The sequence below is a fragment of the Octopus bimaculoides genome, chromosome 1 (genome assembly GCF_046866305.1).
Source record: "Octopus bimaculoides isolate indiv1 chromosome 1, ASM4686630v1, whole genome shotgun sequence".
NCBI classification, from domain to species: Eukaryota; Metazoa; Mollusca; class Cephalopoda; order Octopoda; family Octopodidae; genus Octopus; species Octopus bimaculoides.
Window position 1 is genome coordinate 173,850,339 of NC_142928.1, and position 25,697 is coordinate 173,876,035.

Consider the following 25,697-nt stretch of genomic DNA (forward strand, 5'->3'; position numbering starts at 1 on the left):
TCACAATTACAAGCACAGACATTGTCATGTTAATGTGTGTGTATGTAGATATATATATATATATATATATATATATAGAGAGAGAGAGAGAGAGAGAGAGAGAGAGAGAGAGAGAGAGAGAGAGGGGGGGGGGAGAAGGGAGAGACATAGATATATAACACACACACAATGTATGTATATCTATATATGTATATACACACACATTGTGGTATGTATGTATATATATATATATATATATATATATAGTTTTACCTGTAATTTTGGATTTTGTCCCTAATATTATATATATATATATATATATATATATTAAATATATACTTTTATAAAACAAATTTTACAAAATATATAGTATCTGTTAACAGTCTTAGCCAAAAGCTCACAGTTGAGTTTTTGTATATATATATGTATACATGTCTCTTAAAAGATAGAGCTCAAAATCAATGCATTGAAGATACTTTATTGCAGCAACAATTATAATAACAGAAACAACCACAATAAGCCAAACCTATGCACATTTCAATAGGGTATCCCGGAAAAATAAACCACATCATCAGATGTCTCGTAAAATATTGTAACAAATTACAACATATTACAAATTTCTGGATACTCCATCTCATCAGGGTCGCATTATTGCCATCACCAATACTATTATTAGCAAAACACACATCATCCAAGAGGGTGAAAGAATAATCGACGGCACGCAACCTACCATCGTTATTTTCTTACAGAATGTAAACAAACCTGTCTGCAAATAATCTGGTTTTTGAAGATGAGGCAAAGTTTTATAACTCCGCTTTGCTGGAAGCAGGATATAATGATAAGGTATACTATATTAAACCAGATTCTGCTTCCTCTATTGAAGATGTTAATAATAATAATATTAATAAAATTGATAATGTGAATAATAGCAATAAGGGTAGTTATAAAACTAACAATAATAATAATAAGAATAATAATAAGAATAATGTTAACCCATTCAGTAAGCTAAAGCATAGGCCAAGATCCAATGATAGTGTACCAGGGGCTGAAAGGAGTAGGCTTAAGTTTTTTAGGGATAATAATGTAGGTTGTCATTCTAGGAAACAGGATAGTCTATGGTTCATCATCCCTTATGGGAGGCAAGTAAAATCAAATTTAGTTAGTTTATTCAGGAATGTAGTTAGGAAACATTTTCCAATTAACTCGCTCTACTATAAGGTTATTAACGAGCATAAGGTAAGGTTCGGATTTTCAAACACCAAGAATTTGACCCAAATTATCGCCGCTCATAACTTCAAACTTTTATCCTCAAACTCTAGTCATAGTTCTGTTGACATAAACACAGAGGGTAATAATAATAATAATACAGGCAATGGTCGAGATGTTAGTCAAGACCAAAAGGATATGGATAATACCACTAACTTTGGTAATAAACTAATAGAAATATCTGAAGATAACCCTAATAGAATAAGATTCCTTAGTGCAAATGCTAAAACTAAAAACATTGTCTATAGGTGTAATGTTATAACGGATAAGAAGATTTGGAGTTATATCGGGGCTTCCTCACTTGAGGTCTCGAAACGAATTTCTAATCATTACTCTTCCTTTAGGGATAGGAGTAAGCAATATAGTACGGCGCTTAGTAATTTAGTTTGGAAATTGAAAGATGAGAAAAAGGATTACTCCCTTGAATGGTTGTTAGTAGGCAAATCGATGCCGTACGACAAGGGTAAAAGTACTTGTTCGTTATGTAACTTGGAATTATTTTCCAAACTTTTTTCCAAGGGTCACCTAGTTAATAAAATAACGTTTAAAGCTTACAGATGTCTACATATGTATAGACATACGTATGCATTTTATAAATAGGAATTACCGGAATGTGTATAGGTACAAGTTCGAAATTAAGGAAGAGGTATATTCATCTCTATATATCTTACTGGAATTAGGTCTGTGGCGCAAATATATGAGGGCATATGTATATGGGTGTAGGTATACATGTGGAGACACGTGAGAGTGTATGTGTGTATATATGTGTGTATGGAGACGTATGTGTATGTGTGTACATGTAAACATATATAAGCTTGTGTGTGTGTATGTGCATATGTATCGATGTATATATGGAGGTATAGCTATATGTATGTATGTACATATGTACGCATGTGTGTATGTGAGTATGTATGCGTATATATGTAAATGTGTGTGTGTGTGTGTATCTGTGCGCGTGTATGTGGGTGCATGTGTATCTGTATGTGTGTATATGTATATGCATGCATATGTGAGTGTATATGTGTTTGTGTGTATATGTGTTTGAGTGTATGGTTATACATAAAAAATACATATAAATATATATTGGTGTGTACATCTAAGTATAGGTATATGTGTGTGTGGGCATGTGGGTGGTGGTGTGCGGTGCGTGGGCGTGGGCGGGTATAATTAATGAATTAATTAATACACTATCGTTATAGGAAGATCCGATAGGAAATCTTGATGTACAGGGGGGATGAATTTTTGGCAAGGGATTTTTACGCTGTAAACCGGGCGGTGTACGTCGCTGGATTTCGGTTGACTGGTTTGTTTACATTCTGTAAGAAAATAACGATGGTAGGTTGCGTGCCGTCGATTATTCTTTCACCCTCTTGGATGATGTGTGTGTTTTGCTAATAATAGTATTGGTGATGGCAATAATGCGACCCTGATGAGATGGAGTATCCAGAAATTTGTAATATGTTGTAATTTGTTACAATATTTTACGAGACATCTGATGATGTGGTTTATTTTTCCGGGATACCCTATTGAAATGTGCATAGGTTTGGCTTATTGTGGTTGTTTCTGTTATTATAATTGTTGCTGCAATAAAGTATCTTCAATGCATTGATTTTGAGCTCTATCTTTTAAGAGACATGTATACATATATATATATATATATATATATATATATATATATATATTGGTGTAGCAGCACCATAGTAAACTGCTACAAAGGTAAAGGTGACGCTTTAGATACTAATAATTACAGAGGCATCAAGCTGTTAGATCAGGTTATGAAAGTTACGGAGAGGGTCATAGCCCAACTAATTAGGGAGCGAATCAATTTAGATGAGATGCAGTTTGGGTTCGTGCCAGGTAAAAGCACCACTGATGCCATATTTCTAGTGAGACAGCTGCAGGAGAAATATCTAGCCAAGGATAAACCTCTGTACCTGGCCTTCGTTGACATGGAGAAAGCCTTTGACAGGGTCCCCCCGATCCCTTATCTGGTGGTCAATGAGGAAACTTGGGATAGAAGAATGGTTAGTAAGAGCTGTTCAAGCCATGTACAGAGATGCTGTCAGTAAGGTGAGGGTTGGAAATGAGTACAGTAATGAATTCCGGGTAGAGGTAGGGGTCCACCAAGGTTCCGTCCTCAGCCCCCTCCTATTTATCATAGTCCTCCAGGTGATCACAGAGGAATTCAAGACAGGTTGCCCCTGGGAGCTCCTCTATGCTGATGACCTTGCACTAATTGCGGAGTCACTATCAGAACTAGAGGAGAAGTTTAAGGTGTGGAAGCAAGGACTAGAATCGAAGGGCCTTAAAGTCAACCTAGCAAAAACCAAAATCCTAATAAGTAGGAAGGTAGATAAAACACAAACCCCTTCAGGTAGATGGCCCTGCTCAATATGCAGTAAAGGAGTAGGTAGTAACTCTATAAGATGTACCCGGTGCAAGCTATGGACACATAAGAGGTGCAGCAATATCAAAGGCAGATTAACTACGAAGTTAGTTTTTGTATGTGGCAGATGTTCAGGTGCAATAAACACTGTAAACAAACAGGAAACAACTTCTATCTCATTCCAGGGAGAAAAACTAGAGGTAGTCGATAGCTTCCGCTATCTGGGTGACCAAGTTAGTAGTGGGGGTGGGTGCGCTGAAAGTGTAACTGCTAGAATAAGAATAGCCTGGGCCAAGTTTAGAGAGCTCTTACCTCTGCTGGCGACAAAGGGACTCTCACTCAGAGTAAAAGGCAGACTGTATGACGCATGTGTACGAACAGCCATGCTACATGGCAGTGAAACATGGGCTGTGACTGCTGAGGACATGCGTAAGCTCACAAGGAATGAAGCCAGTATGCTCCGCTGGATGTGTAATGTAAATGTGCATACCCATCAGAGTGTAAGTATCTTGAGAGAAAAGCTGAACATAAGAAGCATCAGTTGTGGTGTGCAAGAGAGACGATTGCGCTGGTTTGGACATGTGGTGAGAATGAATGAGGATAGCTGCGTGAAAAAGTGCCACTCCCTGACAGTTGAGGGAACCCGTGGAAGAGGTAGGCCCAGGAAGACCTGGGCTGAGGTGGTGAGGCAAGACCTTCGAACATTGGGCCTCACCGAGGCGATGACTACTGACCGAGACCTTTGGAAATGTGTTGTGCGTGAGAAGACCCGGCAAGCCAAGTGAGATCGTTGCCAGGGCCCCTGGACTGGCTCTTGTGCGGGTGGCACATAAGATGTACCATCCTGAGCATGACCGTTGCCAGTACCGCCTGACTGGCCTGGTAGGGTTTTCGAGCGAGATCATTGCCAGTGCCCCTGGACTGGCTCTTGTGCGGGTGGCACATAAAAGACACCATTTCGAGCATGGCCGTTTTCGTGCGGGTGACACGTAAAAGCACCCACTACACTCTCTGAGTGGTTGGCGTTAGGAAGGGCATCCAGCTGTAGAAACTCTGCCAAATTAGATTGGAGCCTGATGGTGATGATGATGTATGTAGTGTACCTGAGCACTGTATACAATAAGATCATTATTTTTGTATATATACATATGTGTGTATGTATATATATATATATATGTATTTACATTATTTATAATGGATGGATAGGTGTCCTCATCTTGTTTGTTGTTATCACAACATATCAGCTGATGTACTCTCCAGTTTTCATCAGGTGTTCTGATGGAATTTCAAACCCAACCCTTTATTTGACTAATGGGGTACACTGTTCTCATTCCTAAGGTATGTTGCTGATGTTATTTTTCTGTAGATATATATATATATATATATATATATATACTTATATATATATTGGTGAGAACTGTACAAGCCCTGTACAGGGGTGCTGTCAGTAAGGTGAGGGTTGGCAACAAGTATAGTGACGAATTCCAGGTAGATGTAGGGGTTCACCAAGGATCAGTCCTCAGCCCCCTCTTGTTCATCATAGTCCTCCAGGCAATAACAGAGGAATTCAAGACAGGTTGTCCCTGGGAGCATCTCTGTACTGATGACCTTGCTCTAATAGCTGAATCACAACCAGAACTAGAGAAGTTTCAAGTGTGGAAGCAAGATCTAGAATGGAAGGGCTTTATAGTCAATCTAGCTAACACCAAAGTCTTAGTTAGTAGGAAAGCAGACAAATCACAAATCCTTTTCGATCTGCAGAAAAGGCATGGGTAGAAACTCCATAAGATGTACCCAGTGTAAGCTATAGACATATAAGAGGTGCAGCAATGTCAAAGGAAGGTTAACTGGGAAGATAGTTTTTGTGTCTGGCAGATGCACAGGGACAATAAACACTAAAGATGTACAGAAAACAGTTGATAGCTTCCATTACCTAGGTGACCAAGTCAATAGCAGGGGTGGATGCTCTGAGAGTGTAGCTGCTAGAATAAGAATAGCCAGGGCAGAGTTCAGAGAGCTCCTACATCTGCTGGTAACAAAGGGCCCCTCACAGAGAGTGAAAGGTAGACTTTGTGATGCATGCGTGCGAACAGCCATGTTACACAGTAGTGAAACATGGGCTGTGACTGCTGAGATCATGCATAGGCTTGAAAGAAATGAAGCTAGTATGTTTCACTGGATGCGTGTGTGTGTATATATATATATATATATACACACACATACGTACGTACATATACATATGTCCATATATATATATGTACATATAATTAGATTGGAGCCTGGTGAAGCCATCCAGTTGCACCAGTCCTCAGTCAAATCGTCCAACCCATGCTAGCATGGAAAGCGGACGTTAAACGATGGTGATGATGATGATGATATATGTGTGTATATATATGTATGTACATATATATATGTTATTCAAATCTTTATACTTCCAACATATGTTTCAAAGAAAACATTGGTATTATTCCTGAGGGAATAAAATGATGTAAAACACTGTAATCAAGGAAAAAAGAGAAACAAAACACTAAGCCATTTTAACCGATGAGATAATTACATTGTTTTACATCATTTTATTCTCTCAGGAGTAATACCAATGTTTTCTTCGAAACATGTCAGAAATATAAAGATTTGAATAACACCTGCGTTTAACTTCATTTTATATATGGATATATATGTGTGCGTGTGTATATATGTATGTATATAAAAGTATATATGTAGGCATGGCTGTGTGGTTAAAAATTTCATTTTGATACTGCATAGTCAATGGTTCAGTTTGCCTATGTAGGTGTGGTCTTTTGCCTTTTGCTACAGGTGCAAGTCAACCAATATCTTCTGAGTGAATTTGGTAGATGGAATCCAAAGGAAGCCTGTTATATATGAGTGTGTGTGTTTGTCTGTGTGAGTTTTCGCTTATCAATATCTTGATATGTATTCATTGAATGTATAAAACCACCTTGCCTTTCAAACTTATGATGTCCTTTGCTTGCAGTCCACAACAAAAGCATGTCTGGGCTTCTTGACAGTTTTTGACATGTGCAATTCTTGTTTAAAAATAGTGTCTATTTCCAGTTCTGTATGTTACTATGTCAGGGTTGTTTGTTGTTCAATAGATCCTAAGTAATGGAGGTGTTATTACCTTGCTTGGAAATAGATGGTGGGGTTGGTATCAGGATTGACATCCAAACATAGAAAACGTCTGTGGCACATTCTCAGGTGACACACACAAGCAAAGAAAAGTGAACATTAAAATGATAACAATGATGGTGGTGTGTGCATGTATTTATGTATACGTGTGTATGTATATATATCTAGACATGTGTACACACATACACATGTATGTTATCTTTCTTAGCTTATTTTCATTTCAATTATGCAGATTACATAATTACTTAGGCCATAATGTTTTAAATGTTACATTTGCTGATATCAAGATAGGACAAAGGCTATGTTGATGACAGTTGTTGAGGCAGAAATGTGTCACAGCTGTCATCTTGAATTTTCTTTTCTGGCATGCCAGTTTTGGAGAAATCCTGATTGTTGAGATTATCTCCTATTCTAATTTGGCACCAATTATCACATGCAATTAGTTTACCTTCACTGGAAATAGACATAATTTCCATTAATCAAGAAATTATCTTAGTTATTTAATTTACCTTTGTCTTTGTTGTTCAGTTACATGCCACTGATCACTCTGAGTTATTTTTCTTATTTTCTTTTATGCATATATATATATATAAGATAGATAGATAGATATGTATGTGCGAGAGTGTGTGTGTGTGTGTGTATATATATATATATATATATATCAATGTACATAAATATCAAACAATGAAAGTGAGCACTCAACACCACATTGGTGGATAAAGATTCTTTATTTGTGTTTGTCTCTAAATGGAGACGAACACTGATGTTCCATGTGATAGGCTTGATAACTGTTAAGGGCTTCCTTTACATGAAACCAATGGTAGCCTTAATCTGTAAATTAAGAGATATATCAATGTATATATATATTGACATTTGCCTAACAATAAATGCATATATATGTAGGTGTCGTCATTTTAATTATCATTTTAATGTCCACTTTACCAAGCTTGCATGAGTCTGATGAAATTACATTAGAGTAAAGATACCTATCCTCACCTGTTTCCAAGTAAGGTGATAATGCTCCAGTCTATCAAACAACAACCACCTGGACAGGGTTACATGGAGAACTGGAAACAAACACCATTTGAATGAGTCTCTTGTTTACAAAGATCACCCAAAATGTCAAGAAGCCCAGACATGTTTTCACGGTGGTCTGCAAGTAAAGAACAATGTATGGACAGCAACGCTGTTGTTTACAGTCAGAGAACACACATGCAGACAAGGGGAAATACAAACTTACTCACAAACAAGTATCTTCAGTTTCTGCCTACTAATTTCATTTTCAAGGTATTGCTTGACCCACCACTATAGTACAGAATGCCTGCTTATTGTGTTCATACAGGAAGGACATACACCTAACCAGGTGGTTCCCAAGATATGTATGAGGTGGTATCAAAGAGTTCCCAGACTTATGTTTAATAAAAAAATAACTTATTTACCTAATTTTTAACATCATCTCCTTCAAAATAGTCACCTTGTGCAGCAATACACCAGTCCCAGCGTTCCTGCTGCTTTTGGAATCCAACCTGGAAGTTGTTTTTCATAAGTGAGTCAAAGACTTTCTGTGATTCGCTCGTTTTCAACAACGGTGTTAAAACGGCAGCCTTTGAGCTGCATTTTCACCTTGGGGAAGAGAAGGAAGATGCTAAATCTGGCAAATAGGGAGGGTGTGGAAGCAATACCATGTTGTTTTGGGCAAAAAACTCATGAATGAGGAGAGCTCAGTGTGCATTGTGTCGTGAAGAATCCAATTCTTTATGCTCCACAGATCTAGTTGATTTCACCAAATGCCCTCCCTCAAACGCTTCAAAATGTTGCAGTAGAACTCTTGATTGACAGTCTGGCCCTGGAGGATGAATTCTCAATGCACAATACCACGAATGTCAAAAAAACGATGTGCATGCTCATGATTGAACTACTACTCTGTCGTGTCTTCTTCAGTTGTAGAGATGCAGGCCTCTTCCATTGTGATGACTGTTGCATCATCTCATGGTCGTACCCATAGACCCAACTTCCATCACGGGTGATGATCCTCAACATGAAGGATGCTTCATCAATGGTACACCGACGGAGATCTTGACAGACTTCAACATGATGTCCTTTCTGCTGTGGTCAGCAGGTGAGGGACAAACTTAGCAGATACACGCCACATGTTCAATTCAGACGTTAGGGTTGCCTGCACAGACCCATATGACAGACCAACAACATCAGCAATGTTGTTGATTGACCTTCGACAATCCTCATGCACAAGCTGATGAATCTTCTCCACATTTCTGGGGGTGACACTCGTGGCAGGTCTTCCAGGTCGCTCATCATTTTCCAGGGACATTCTTCTGCTTTTGAATATGCCCATGCCACTCAAAACATTGCATACAACCCATTGCCTCATCGCCATAAGCTTGTCAAAGTGTGCTCTGTAGCAGACTTCCCAAGTTTAATGCAAAATTTCATGTTGGCTCTTTGTCCATGACAAAAGCAAGGATTTCACAAGTTGTGAAATAAACAGTGATGTCACTCACCACACTGCCTCATGAAGGTCACTGCTAGCTCTCACTGTGCACACAACCATGTACTACCATCTGTTGGTGTACTACAGAACTAATCTGGGAACTTTTTGATACATATATGTAGATATGTAAATAATTCACACACATATATGCACAAACATGAGTGTGTGGATCATATCATTTTAATGTTTTTTTTCTACGCCTGAAATGAAAGTTGGCCAGATACCCTTACTGTCACTGAATCAAACCTCTTAAGACAAGAGAAAGCTACAAATTCATATGCACATACATATCTATATACACATCTATACACACACATTATGATATACATATATACAATTATATATAAGTATATACACACACAAGGTGCATTCCAGGTGTTTTGAGACCTTTTCATGAGAGACATTTATTAATTTCTGAGAAGTACAAAAGTCTAATCTCCTTCAAAGTGGGATCCTCTGATTTCAGTGCACTTGTTGTAGCACTCCAGCCACTTCATGAACGCTCTATTGATATCCTCCAAAGTGAAGGTGTCCAGGACCCTTCTCACAGCCTTATTCATCTTCTCAATGTATTCAAAACAACTGCCCCCTAAGGTTCTCCTTCAGCTTGGAGAACAATCAAAAGTCACAGGGAGCAAAGTCTAGTTATAGGGAGAGCAAGGGATAGTTTAGATGTCCATTTCTATCAAGTAATTGGTTACCAGGAGAGAATTGTGACAATCGGTGTTAAGTAGCTGTAATAAGCAGTGTTTAATTGGGTGTCTTCAGTGTGCTGTTACAGCCATCCCCTTCAATCAGGAATAAAAAAAAAGTTGGCAGATGTGAATATTAGATGTATAAAAAGGATATACTAAAATTTCAATAATCTAGGACAGTTATAACTGCCTCTCCTAAAAAAAAAGTCTCAAAGCTTCTGGAATGCACTTCATATATACATGTGTGTGTGTGTGTGTAGTGTACTGTTCCATTAAGGTAAGATAAACAAAATGATCTTACCTTAGATGATACACACACACACACACACACACACACACATGTATGTATCATCATTTCACATCAATGTTCCATGCTGGTATGAGTTGGACAGTCTGACAGAATTTGATAGGACCAGACACTGCATCATGCTCTAGTATCTGCTTTGCCTTGGTTTCTACATTTGGATGCCTTCCTAATACCAACCACTTTATTAGGTTACTATGCAGCATTCAAGACTATGACCCTCGATGGAGCAGCTTTGTGCTTGGATATGAGCAGTAAAAGTATAAGGAGCCACAGCAGAACACACATGTATATGTATGTGTATGCAGGGCTTCTCACAGTTTCTGTCTGCCATTTTCTCTCACGAGAGTAAGCAAAACTCTTTGTAGGCTCCTGCTAACCATTACTACAATCCCTTTAATAGCTACAAATGGGTTTGCCAGCAAATAGGTTAGCCTCTGAAAGTCATTGGTGTTGTCACATCTGGTGGCAAATCCTCTGCTTAAGAGTCAGTTCCACTTATACCAACTAATAAACAATAACACCACTCTGTAAAAGGTACAGAAGGAAGCAGCACATCAAGATATTAAGTTACCTTCGAACCAGAGCTTTTCAAGAAATATCTGCTTCAGAGTTAACTTCACGAAATTTACTCAATGTCCAGGTGAAGTGATAATATTAGACTCTCTGATGAATTAAATATACCACCCTTAGTCATATGCTTCCTGAAATTACAGAAACTAAGTCCATCTCAGTCAATGCCAACAGAAAAACTATTACCATTGTTACTTCAGTATTGAAATAAATTCGCTCATGGGTTTCTACTCAGCTACATGGTTTCTCTTCATATTTCCTGATAGTGTCAAGTTTTTCATGGTCACATTATATATTCTCCAAAAATTAATTGAAAGAGACCATGGTTGGAATATGAGAAACTGCTTTCCTATTCATAGTATTTTAGAGATATTATTTGGAAAAAAATTGTAAAGGTTCCTTTCATGCAACTATTTCATTTGTAATGGTATTTTTGTCATATAGTCAAGTCCTGATACTTACCAGAGAATGTTATTCTTTAAACAAAAATGAAAATGAAATTTTGTATAAGGTGTGTATATGTGTCTGTCTGGACTTGGAGAGAGTGTTAACCTTGCTTGAAAATAGATGAAGGTTGGAAATGGGAAGAGCGTCCAACCAAAGAAATCTGCTTCAGTGAATTCTGTTTGACTCATGCAAGCATGGAAAAGAACAAAATTATATATATATATGTGTGTGTGTATGTATACACACACACACACACATTTTCTGTGGTGCTGTAATATCAGTTTTATCTGGAATCTAATTTTCATTTTCATACATTTAAAACGTTATCTCACTCTCTTTACAAACATATTACTTCTCAATAAAAATTTTATTGATATGAATGTATAAATTCTCAGTGTTTCCATTCATGTGCGTAAAGTAAAAATCAAAATATTTGTTATTATCATCATTATTAATTCTCTTTCTTTACACATATCAATGATATTTTGTAAGCCAGTTCTTTGATATTAACATAGGATAAGTAAACTTTAATATTATCTTTATTCGAAGTCTTCTGAAGGAACACCATTTCACCAATTTATAAAGCTTTTTCTCTTTCAGCTGAGCTAGCATTTGTTTTTTTTTTGTGTTAATCACAGCTCATTTCCACTTTACTTTTCATCTTTATCTATAAAATAAATCTTCAGTATTTATTCTTACTTAACATTTTTTTTTTCTAATATGTAATTGTACTATCTACTTTTATTGTCATAACATAGTTTTATTTTTTTATTTATTGACTTTCATTTGTTTTTTTTATATTTTACAAATTTGCTGTTTTAGCTTACATTTTAATTTTTATGTTTATTCTAAGGGTAAATAATTTTCCACAACATTTTTTGTTTATTAATGTTAATAACAAAATCAGCTCTAAAGTTTACATACTCTTAGTTCCAAATGTATATTCTTTAAAACAATTATGTAATTATCAAATATTGTCTTAATCAATTAGAAAACACTAAAGATCACTTAACTGAATTTTGAGTTAATAAACTATTGTGTTATTAATCTTCTAACTACTCTCATCATTTAAGAATGCCAAAATTTAAGTTTGATTTGGTTTTTCTCCATTTTTATCCACCAGATGTCATTGTAATATGCTGAAGGTTTTATTTTTTACTTTGGGCAGTTAATATACATCCTTTCTTAGATAAAATACTGGTTTTCTCATAGTTCTTTCCCATATGGTCTAAATGAATACTAAAAACTAACAAAATACATACCATTTACTTGAGTTGATGAACTGTACCTCTTCCAGACCTAACTACACTTGAGTAGACTGGGATATTGAGATACACAGCACAGCATTTTTGACTAGAATGCTTGTGACTTAACAATCTGATCAGCTGGAAGGCTGCCTATCATTAAATACATCTTCACTATATTCAGGTTCAAACAGTTTTTTATTCCTTATGGGTCTCATACCAATCAAAATATTTTTCAATTTCTATGAAATATAAAAACGAAATTGAAAGTGTACAAGTCAATTCCATTGGAATATGTTCCAACTAGTGCATTACTTAAATCTCTCATTCAACTCTCCATAATATCTTATAAAATAAACAAAATGCTTTTGTTTCAAACCTGAAGCTCAGTCAATAATTATCTATTTTCATTAATGATTTATCATGATTAAAGCTTCTAAATAATGACAATTAAAATATTAACTGATCAATCTGCTCAGTTATTTCATCAGTTGACATTTCATGTTACTGCAGCTATTTTAATTAATCAGCCCTTCCCTTCTTTAATATCTCATTTAGTCCTCATGTCATTATGTCAATTCTAAAGCCCTCGCTGTAACTCTCCTTGTGTTACATCAAGTAGCCTTTCATGTGACATATCCCTTATCATGTCCTGTCAGTATCATTGCCTTGTCATGCCCAGTGTTGCATTTAGACCCCTGTCCCCAATACATTATCCACTAGGCTTTAAACTAATGTTGTGCAGTTGATATCAATGTTTAACCCTTACAGGCTGACTTGTGGAATTGTATTTCTTTTTTTTAAACTTTTGCATTGTTTTCTGCTGTTTTTTTTAATTGTTTGTTTATACTTGTTTTATGTTAAAGCTGCTTGTCTAAATAAATTCATGTTTTTTTTTTGTTTTTGTTGTTTTTAATAGGAATTTCCATTCTTATGTTTTCATGTTAATGGCAAACTATGAATGTAACTGTACAGTTTTATATGTTATGAATAATTCAGAGATGTATATATCAATCAGATGTTTTTAAATAAGCAAAATAATCTTTACTCTATGGGCAGTTAGGTAACATACAAAATAATCATTGATATTCTAACTATGAGTAGCTGCTGTTATCTATTCAAACTGTACTTTACCTGTTTTAGCATTAGTTGATCAGATCAGTAAAATTTGCTTCTGTTCTTCATTTTACCTATGAAATGCTATTTGTTACATAATAAATTCTAACAGATACTTTATGTTGCATTACATTTGTATTTGTATGTATATATGTAATGTGTGTGTACACACTCACATATTCATATGTTTGTGCATGCATGTGCTCAGTATATAGTTATTAGCTGGTTTGTTAACTCATTGACAGCAGTAACTAAAATCTATCCATGATAGATTTATATAAATTGTCCCAATATAATTATTAAATTACTAGAAGTTATGATCTTTAAACGGGTGGAAGACAATATCAATACCATAAACTAGTTTGTAATGTTTTTATATTCAGTTCTTTTTTGTCATTATTTTAAGAAATCACTTCTGTATATCGTTTGTTTCTAGAAATAACTCTTGGGGAAAATTATATGTGTATATATATAAATATGTACATACATACACACCCATACATATATATATATAAGTGTGTGTGTGTGTGTGTATATATATATATATAAAAATGTGTGTACGTGTGTGCATACACACACACACACACACACACACACACACCCTTAACCACTATTTCGTCTGACTGTAAGAATGGAAAATTATGCAATGGATCTAAAATGTTGAAATGTTTTTGTTTTTGTTTCTTTATAACTGACGCACTTACTAATAATATGTTTTCCGTTATTTCCCTTTGCTTGCTGGGAATCTATATCAATATTTGGTAAGTACGATTATCTGTTTATTAAATATCTTTTTAGGATTTTTTTAATTAGCTAAGATTATTCTAGTTAAAAAATAACAGAACACTTAGGAGTATCATAAGTGATTGGTGGTGTATTTTAGTATTTCTGTTTTAATATTTTATGATAGTTTTTTTCTTTTTAATAAGGATGCATTAATGAACAGTTGTTAAAGTATGCTAGTATCTATTTTATAATTTACTGAGGTGTAAAGCAAAATAAGACTAAGTTGTTATAAGCAAAGGTAATTTTGAATAAAACTGCAGTTTTGAATAAAATTTGCAGTCAAATCAGGTTAGATCTTGGTAAACAAAGCAAGAAATATTTTAAGCTCTAAAGATTTTTGGCTTATTCATTTTTTGTTTATAATTTTAGTTACTTATAATCTTGAGGTTGAAGTTTCAATCATACATCTAAAGGTATATGGTTGAATAAACCAAAAATGTATATTCTAAGTTCAGTTTAAGCAGTACTAAGCAAGGATTTTATTTATAAATGCTTTTAAATCAGCATATAGCTAGCTACAATGCAACATATCACATGTAATTTTGAAGACCAACCATACATTAAATACAGATCTAAATTATATAACTCTGAATTTTATGAAGATCAGAAATGTTGATTTATAATAACTATTAGTAAAATACTTAAAATATTTGACGAGAAAGCTTAATGCTGGTTTCAAAATATATTTCCACTGTAATATATATATATATATATATATATATATATATATATATATATATATGTATGTGTGTGCATAATTATGTGGTTAAGTTCTTCATCATAACTACATTGTTTTAGGTTTGAACTCACTGCCTAAAACTTTGGATAAGAATCTAAGATCAATTAAAAATCCTTATGCACGAAATTTTTAAGGCAGATATTTAGGGTGAAAAAACTGAATTCCAGAAAAAAGCAGTAGCAAACCAGCCCTGTAAAGCAGCCGAAACAGCCTTGTAGATGTGGTTGTTCCACACAGCTACTTGAAATTAAGCTTAATAGGTTCTATATATATTTTTGACTAATCACTCCGGTTGCACTGTTTCAACCTCGTAGTGATTTTAAATCTCTAATAAATAAGGATTCTATTTATTAGCATCAAATTCTTTTTTTTTTTTTTACTTTTCTTTTTTAATCTTTTCTTACTCATTATATTTTGTATAATTTTTTTGAGGAAGAATTGTATTTCTACTAAACATATTACAATGTACTTGTAAAACCTAAATCAAGTTATCAGTCATGAGGAACATTTTTCAGTTTATTCCCTTTTTATAAGGATAAGGAAAGAAATTGTTCAACAGAGTTACTGCCCTTCTTTATATAAAAGTGTATTTCAGCACCTTTTATCCAACTTTTCAAAAATGTTAAATCAAAGTAATAAATATAAAAATTTTTTTAAAAGGCAAAAAAACACTTACCTATGTAGTATAATTTAGGTTAGTTTTCATATTGAATCATAATTCTGTCCTGCAATATGTTGGGTTTGGTGGTGTGGTATTTAACCAAACTGCTTCACTCTCTAAACTGTAACTAACTTTATAACACAGCTTCTTTAAGCACTTAATAGAAATTAATATAAAGCATTATATGAGTTTTATATATATATATATATATATATATATATATATATATATATATATATATGCATGCTTTATTAAATTTAGGAAGTTTATTAACCAATTAAAATTTGAACAGTTCATACTTTCTAAAGGCTTCTCATGTTTAGTGGAGAGAAAGTATATATTAGATGCTCTGACAAAATGAAGGGTTGAATAAATTTTCAGCTTTTGCTTTAGATAGTGTCAGGGTAGAAGTTGATTGTTATATAAACATGCATACCAAAGTGACTACTTCATATCAATGCATCCACAGAACACTCCCAAATTATTTCATCACTTAGACATTACCTGCTGTATTTCCGTCCCAATATCCTACAGACCTTTCACTCCTATCTGTGTGCATGAAAGAAATCTCTATAAATACATGTAGGCAATCTCTGATTATGTCTACTTTCTATGTTGATACTTATTCAGTATGTCCCCTCCCCCAACGAAAAAGAAAACAGTTATTATTGGCTATAAGAAAAGGTGAATGTTCAATTCTTTCTCTTAGTTTAGTAGTACTAATATATCTACTTCCCATACTAACTTAAGAGTCAGTGGAAAGTATGAACACCTCAATAGTGAACTGGTTAAAAAAATTGTCCTCAGTTTAAGCAAAAATGTAGTGTAAGTCAAGAGCTGTATTCCAATGTTATAGAGATGTAGATCATGTTTGTATAACTTTTCTTTGGTTTTTTTTTCTTTTCTTTTTTTTTTTGCATATGTATTTTTGTCATTGTGATTCTGGAGCTTTGATTTTCAAACGGTAACATTTTAATAGACTTAACTAATTATTTCTGTTTATATATATATTCGACTTACACAGTTGGTATGATATGATAGTTTCTTTAAGATTTTCAAATCTATAATATAATAAATGTCAGTTTTGAGGACTCACAGATGACTCCATCAACAATATTGAACTATTAGCTATGAACTACATTGTGCCTTGTCTGCAGCCCAAACAAGTCTGGTACAGTCCACTGAATTGTAAAATAAATATCAGTATTGATAATAGCTCACTACTATAAGAAAGGTGACCAGTGTATAAGCCAGTGTTGGAATAGCTGAAAATGTACAGTACACATCCTACTGAGTTTGAAGCATGATAAATATGTTTATGCTGCAGTCCTGTTTAAACTAGATCTACATGTCCTCACGTAAAAATGAATGAATCTGTTATTTTCACTCACATAGTGAAACATTGTGTGAATAAGTAAATCTAAGTTGCCAACTAATTGATATTTATAATTGATTAAACCCATTGTAGTAGAAATCTACAAATCTCACCCCACAATGGAGTTAGCTTCAGAAAATGTATTGTTACTTTCTAGATATTTGTCATAGAAGTTAACAAGGTGGAAATATGATAATCCAAAATCTGAAATTCCTAATTATTCATTGCTGGGAAAATATTTAATATTAACAGTTTAATAAAACAACTGTGATAAGCCAGCTGCATGAATTTGCTGTAATGTTGGTCTTTAATATATATCTTGCATACATTGCCTGCTCTGATCAGCCTATATCATGTCTCCCCACAGTTACTTTTCATAAATAACACAAACTTTTTTTGTTTTTTTCTCTTTCTGAAAAATTCTGTGTATTTTACTGTGTCTATTCATTTCCCATAAATAATCATCACCATCTCATGAAGTTGGAATATCATCCAGCCTTTTCAGATTGGGCCCTATTTAAACAGCTATGTAAGGGATAGAAAAATAGAAAGAAGTGACTGGTTTTTTTTTTTTTGGTTTTTTTTTTTTGGAGGTGGGTGTATTGAGAAGATACACAACCTCCATATGGACATGCTAGAAACATCAGACATGTCTTTCTCAAATCACTCTTCTCATCTTTAAAAAAAGGGATGGACCAGATATACTAAGTTTGAGGGAAAAGTTGGGATGGCCATGGCAGAAATATCTTTGACCATAGGTCTGCATGAGCAACAACAGTTTTTATAGCATAGTTAATATTATACATTTTCATTTTGTTTCTGCATTTTTCAATATAAATGTATTTTCTTTTCTTTACTTACAGCACAACCAGTTGCTGCCAGGAAAGAGGTCATCAGAAACAAGATTCGAGCCATCGGTAAAATGGCTAGAGTATTTACTGTATTGAGGTGAGTGTTATTTGCTATTTGGCTTTATACTTCTGATTTAGTGTCTTTATATTTCATTCACTAAGTCCAATGAATGAAACACTTACCAAGATTATTCTGTCTATTTATATATACATTTAATCTTTTAAGCTTAATCAAACAATCTTGTTGGCTCACTTATTTAGCTACATAATTTTAATTAAGGATTTCATCGTTATATGTTAATTGGGCTCTTAATATGACTCTTTATTCCTATCATTATTTTCAATTAAATTATGTTTTAGAACATTTCAAAATTCTGTTGGAAATTACTTTTCCTTTCATTCTGCATAACAAAGTAGTAGTAATATAGTGAGATCATATCAATTGGCTATAATTTCTGTTGTCTTGCAAATTAAGTATTATGTCTAGAAGAGAAATCATTTTTATAGTATGCACCATGATTAGTGGTAACTTGGCCCACAACTTGGTTTTAATTAACAAGAACAGAACCTTTTTATTACATTACCAATGCTCTTGAGTAATATATGAACACTGCCATAATTTTCCATATCCTTCCTTTTTAAGATCAATTTCTATCTAATAAATTACTTACTTTTCATTTTGACAACTCATTGTTCTTTTCTTTACAGGGAAGAGAGCGAAAGTGTACTGCAGTTGAAGGGACTTACTCCAAATGGTTTGCTACCTCTCGGAGCGCTATCTGGTGGCAAAGATACTCTGAGAAGTGGTAAGGTTGTCTTCAGTCATAATTTAAGCATGAACTTGTTATTTCATATATATATATATATATATATATATATACTAGCTGTTTTTTTCCGGTTTCACCCGGGTAGTCTGGTTGATGTTGCTGTAAAACCTGCTATCTTCTAAATATTTACCTCCTCTTTGTATTCAAACACCAAAAATAAAGGTTTAAAAAAAAATATATTTTAAGAAAAAAAAATCCAAATTAATAAAAATGTTAAGTTGCTGATAGCTATAGTAACTGGAAGGTTTCAGCAAACACACATGCGCATGCATGCACACACACACATACACACATGCACACACATATAGTCACACAGAGTTGAAACGCTGAAAAAAATAAATCCACACATAAAAATGGAAATATATATATGAAACCAAAAACCACTATATATGTATATATATATAAATTTGACATCACCACTTCCCTCCTTATTTATCACCCCTTCCTTTCTCATTCATAAACAAGAGTATTATTATAGTAGATTATCTCGGTAATCATGAGAGCTATGAAAAGATACAAAGCCCAGCATCACCACCGGATCATTCTACACATCTGTGTAATTTTTCGCGCTATTCCACCCAGCTGTTTGACTGTGAATCCCAAGACGAGAAAGAATCACCCGTGTCAAATATATATATATATAGATATATGCTTACATGTATTTAATTCAATGGCAGTGAATGGTGGGTCCACTTTGGTGCAATGATTATTGCGATTGGACATTACTCAACAGATCAAGGTTCAGTTCTCATTGGTAATTTTGTCTGCTTTTTTCTATTTTATACTGTGCTTGTGAATATATTCAAATCTTAACCATTTATAAATATATTTTTGCAAGAAGAGGGTAACAGTGACTTCAAAGTTTTGGCCTGTTAGCCTTCACCAGAGAGTCCAATAAAGGCTAGAAGGTTGAAATTTTGAAGTCATTGTTGCCCCTCTTTGTGTAAAAATATAATAAATATGTACACTATGAAAAGTACTGAGTAATATATTTCAGTTTACAGTTAAACTGTTTTTATTATAACTCAACATAAAAACAAACATTAATATATATATATATATATATATATATATATATATGTTCATATAATGATATCTACCAAATGTATTGGTAAGATAAAACATGCAATCGTTACCAAAATAGCAAAAAAACGATCGCAAAGGTCTATAATAAACTCCTTGTGAATTTTGATATATATATATATATATATATATATATATATATATATATATATATATATAGACCCCCTATGGTCATGAATGACCATGGGATTGCACCTACATAGTTCCCCTCAGAGGCACAAGCCTGGGCAAGGTCGTTTATGGAAGACCAGCAGTCACCCATGCATACCAGCCTCCTCTCTCCATGCCACCGATGTTATCCAAGGAAAAGGACAAAGGCTGATACAGTTTGGCACCAGTGACGTCACAACTCATTTCTACAGCTGAGTGAACTGGAGCAACATGAAATAAAGTGTCTTGCTCAAGAACACCACACACAGCCCAGTCTGGGAATCATACTCACTACCTCATGATTGTGAGCCCGACACTCTAACCACTGAGCCATGCACCCTCAGTGATAATAGTGTAATAAAAATACAGGGTAAACAGTAAGAGAAAAGGAAACTAATGGTCTGCATTGGTGATTAATAATTATTGATTATAAACAACAGCACTGCTATTCCTCATAATAAATCAATTTATTCCACTGTTAAATCTTCCTAATAAAAATAAATATAGGTTATTGCTGATAACTGACTTTTCTGCTTCTGAGTAATCTTGTGTATCAGCTACTCTTCACATCAGACTGAAATTCTACTCTTGGCATGCCTTTTTTCATGCACATTTAAGTTTCTTTATTCTTAACAAAACTGATTTCAGTTTACTGGATAAGTTTTGATTAACTGATAATACTTTGCTTTCCTCTGGATGCAACGTATAATTTAAATTTAAAATGAAACTAGCATATGACTTCTACTAATGGATAATAAAGAGTTAAAACAGAGTAGTAATTTTTCTCATTCATAACATTTTATAATGAGGACGATGAAAATATTGTGTGTTTATATGTATATACATTATATATATATACACACACACACACACACACACACACACACACACACACACACACACACACACACACACACACATATATATATGTATGTATACTATCTGTGTTTGTGCTTTTATATATATATATGTGCGTGTGTATATGTATATATATATATATATATATATATATATGTATATGTATGTATATATATATATTCACTGTACCATTACTGTGTCCTCTCTCTCATATATCTACCCTCTCGGTCATGTGGCTTTGAATGTACATTGTTGAATGGTGACACAAAGCAACTTCAATAGTTAAAATGAACTGAGTACGTTCTGTAAAGCAATTAGTGATCAGGGATAGTGTATGATTGACCTTTTAGTCTGTCCAATGGCAGGACTGCCTCTTCAGTACTGTTGTCATATTAAGTTGCGTTCAGTGCACTCTGTAAAGTGGTCGGTGTTAAGAAGAGTGTTCAGCCAAAAAAACCATGCATTTTGAGCAAGATGTGGCCCTATTTTGTCTGAAAATTATTCTATGTAAAAAGCTGTTGGGTTTCTTCCATACACATTATCTGAAATTTTGTCCCACTTGAGTTTTTTTTTTCCCCACTTAAATTATTTTTACCTATTTAATAACACAAAGCAGATACTTTTGTATCATAATATGAAACTGGATTTCATTGTGAAACAAATATCTGGATGAACATTTTAAACAGAAAATATAATTACAGTAATCCCTCGACTATCACGGGTGGTACGTTCCAAAAATCCCCTCAATAGGTGACAATCCATGAAATGGAAACAGTACTGTACTATATCTTTTTTTTAATTTTTATAATTTGTATATATTTATTTTATCATAAATACAAAACAACACCATGGAGGAATCTGCATAAGCTTAAATAATAAACCGCAATATGGCAAGGGATTACTGTATTGCAAAAACAGCTACTACTTTAACATCATTTACTAGAACCTCTTGTTGACAAATGCTGCCATAATCTTTGCCTTCAGTTCATCTTTAGTGTTACAAGTTTTGTCGGCCTCTCACTCAACTGCACCCCACATAATAATCAAGGGGGTTGCAGTCTAGGGAGTTAGGTGGCCAGATGTTAAGGGTAATGTGATCGCAGAAATTGTCTGACAGCCATGACTGGGTTCTCCTACTTGTGTGGCATGATACAGAGTCCTGTTGCCGGACATAGGGTCTTCCAGCAGCCATCCTATTGACCTAGGGCAGCACTATCTCCTCCAGGCACTTGATGTAGTCCTCCTTGTTGAGTCTGAGGCCATGTAGGAAGATGAATAGAGGCATAACATCGCCATCCCTAGTGATCACCCCAAACACCATGATGTTGACTGGATGTTTGATTTTTATCATTTTCAGTACAAGTCCTCAGACTGACACCCAAACACTCTGAAATGTTTGTATTGGAGCTTCCAGTGCAAAGGCCAAGCAGTACAGCATGTCATTTCCAAATTTCAGGCAGTGAATTGCATCATGGTGGTGTTTTTCTCACAGACAGTGCCCATCTGGCCTTACTATACTGTGTAGTTATTAAAATTATAAAATGGCAACAATTTATCCATCGCACCCTGTATGTATGTATGTATATATATATATATATATATATATATATATATATATGTATATGTATGTATATATATATATATGGGCTGGACGGTTTTACTGAAAACTGGTAATCTCCCTGACTTACCAGTTTTCAGTCAAACTGTCCAACCCACCCATGCCAGCATAGAAAACAGACATTAAATGTTGATGATATATATATGTATATTGCATTATTTGTTCAAGACTAAGAATTTCAAAGTTTCCAGAGTTACTCACTGTATGTTATCCTTCTATTAAAGGACACATATTGCAAGAAACTCTAGCATCTGAATGAATCATCTTTTATCAAAATGAACTAAACTGTATCACATGTAACAAGTACTCTTTGTTCTGTTTGTATATTCTCACATAAATGTATTGCTTTATATATATTTTATATTTATGAAATTGTGTAAAGTTCTCTTTCAGTATATATTGTTTAATTCTTTTTCCTTTCCTTTTTTTTTTTTTTAATGTTTTTGTATTGTTGTTTGCGATTTTACCTTGTTTTGATTTCAGAACTTAAAAATATCCCTTTATGGTTATAAAAAATAGAAACATTTAAAAACCAATATTAGCCTTAATGTTTCTCATTTTGGTTTTCACCGACAACCAAGGGAGCCTCTACATAGCTGTTCAACTTGCTAGAAATAGCAGACAAATCTCCCTCAAGTTACACAATACCATCTTAGAAAAAAGTGGCACATTGGATGATGTGGTCCTGGGTGCATTGTGCCTGGGAAGAAGACAGGATGGTCACAGCAAGAATGCCTTTAGTTTATAGGTCTGTTTGATCAGACCTGAGGCTAAACAATAGCAACAACGATCTCCAAAGAATTTCAATCATGCATTAGCTGTATTCACTTTAGTATTTGCTATATAAATCAGTACTGAGTTGGGGTACAAACACACTTATCTCAACTATGAAGTATTTTTCTTTTCATAGTCAGAGTGGAATATTTAATTTTTTCATTTCAATTTTTTAAATGTCTTTTTTATTCATTCAGCTATCGATAATCCGAACGAGGAACCAGCTATCAAAGGTTAGTTTTCTATTTAGGATTGTATAGTTGAGAGACACTGGCATGTGCACGGCAGTCATAGGTAACTGTTTGTTTATTGGGGGTGCAAAGAGCAGCAACAAAACAATGGTGCAACACTTAAGTGCAGCAGGTTTGGGTCTAAATATCTCCATTATTTTCTCTTCAATACACTGCATAATATAAAACATCTTCATATTTTAATCAACCATGCTATCTAGCACAATCAGAAAATAAGTCACTACTGCTAATTGTGAATAACATATTTTTTCCTACAATTCCTCTCATAGTTACATTCAGGGAAGTAGTACATGACAATCTAAATGAGGAATTGGAAGATCAATGCCAATTAACTATATCCTTGCAGCTTTCACTCTGGCTTTTCCGTCCTAAAAGAAAACTTTGGAGAAGACATTTCAGCCACTGCTTCAATTTCCATTGCCACTAAAATCTACTTCTAAAAATCACTACATTGGGCCAAGAGGCATTTAGAAACCCATTGTTTAAAACATTACAACAAACTAGACATAATGGCTTTAATCACTTAAAATAAGCAGCACTCCAAAATGGGTTATTAGAATGTGTGAGAATTAAGTTTGAAATTGATACAAAGAAAAATATTTGAAATTTATAAATTTTTCTTTTATTCCTCCTGGCACTTTGCTAAAATTTACTCTAGGCTAAATATATCTACTAACTGCTTTATAAATATATGTAGAATAATTTCCTAAATAATTTTTTTATTATTATTTCTGTATAAAAGAAACACAAGAAAAATAAAATAAATACTTTTACTATATATTTTAACATATTTTAAGATTAGTCCTACTAAAATCTAAAAATCTAAAATACGCTATTTACATTTCTCAGCTTAATAATAAAATACTGCCAAGCTTGGAGACACAATTTAACTTCATTGAGATTTTACCACATTACTGAAGGCTCCAAATACCCAATGATTGTAAACCTTGAAATTCTAAAACATTGATGTAATGAAGTAAACAAACTGGTTGCTGTGATGAATTTCTCTAGCATTTTGTATAACCATTATAATATCATACAAATGCATTATAATAGGGATAAAATAAAATGTAGTTGAACTTTAAAAATTTAGGAGCCAAAATTTAGCTTTGACTCTAGATAGACCATTTTATAAATCCCCATCCCATCAATTATTAATAAACCATTCATTTAATCATTTAAATATTATATAATCTTCCCAACTTTTAAAGATTTTTTTTTTTTTTTGTCTTCTTTTTATTTTTCGTTTCTTATTATTCACTATAATATACTTTCACTACACTAAACAAACTTTGTATTCTTTTATTGGCTGCTATTGAGTTCATGTTTCCTTGTTCAGTACAAGATAAAACTATTTGACATAATTTAAACACTTATACTTTACAATATGAAAATTATGTTTAGAACCCATAATATGTTTAAAATATATATTCAAAATAGTTAATTATTCAGTAGGACATTTTAAGGGTTAAGGATGTTGTTTGTGTGGGACTATTTTTTTTATTCCATATTCACAAAAAAAATTATTAGCATTTATGTTAATTATTTTAAATATTTCTGAATTCTAATTATTTTTTATATAAACTAATTCAAGTTAAGACTACTAATTTTGAAAAGATCTAAAACAAAAACTGCTAGATTTTTAACTTAAATTTTATTATTTCAATGTTTTAGTTTGTTTGTTTTTTTTTTGTTTTTTTGTTTTTTTTTTGCTAATTCAAATTTTATTATGTTACTTTGGCAAAGAAAGCCCAAGAAGCACTTTTAAAATCCCTATCTGATGTAATAGTTCATATCAAAATAATTCTCTCAGTAAAATATTCATCCTGCATATGAACTTGAACTTAAAGGATTTTTTTCAACAGTTCAAATCAGACATAGTAGATAATATATTAATAGATCAATATGAATAATAGATTGTCCAAGTTGGCATGATTATTATACTAGAGAAGATTAGTCTTCTCAGAATCAGAATTCTAAAGTACTCAGTTAACTTCAAATTAATGTTATTTCTGTATATAATGGTTTGTTGGTTACAGAGATTACTTTAAACCTCAC

The 25,697-nt window shown here is 33.6% G+C and overlaps 1 protein-coding gene across 5 annotated transcripts in view; it reads left to right on the top strand.

Annotated features, from left to right (window-relative positions):
• Positions 1 to 25,697, top strand: part of LOC106874522 (protein phosphatase 3 catalytic subunit alpha) — a 175,157-nt gene that overhangs the window by 143,077 nt on the left and 6,383 nt on the right. For 2 of the 5 annotated variants that reach the window (XM_089362800.1, XM_089362781.1), the window contains 3 exons: positions 18,100 to 18,175; positions 18,787 to 18,884; positions 23,586 to 23,621. In XM_089362800.1, coding sequence (XP_089218926.1) covers positions 18,100 to 18,175; positions 18,787 to 18,884; positions 23,586 to 23,621 — 210 coding nt within the window. Of the gene's footprint in view, positions 1 to 18,090; positions 18,176 to 18,786; positions 18,885 to 23,585; positions 23,622 to 25,697 lie in introns of all 5 variants that reach the window. The other 3 variants (XM_089362779.1, XM_089362785.1, XM_089362796.1) reach the window with 3 other exon arrangements.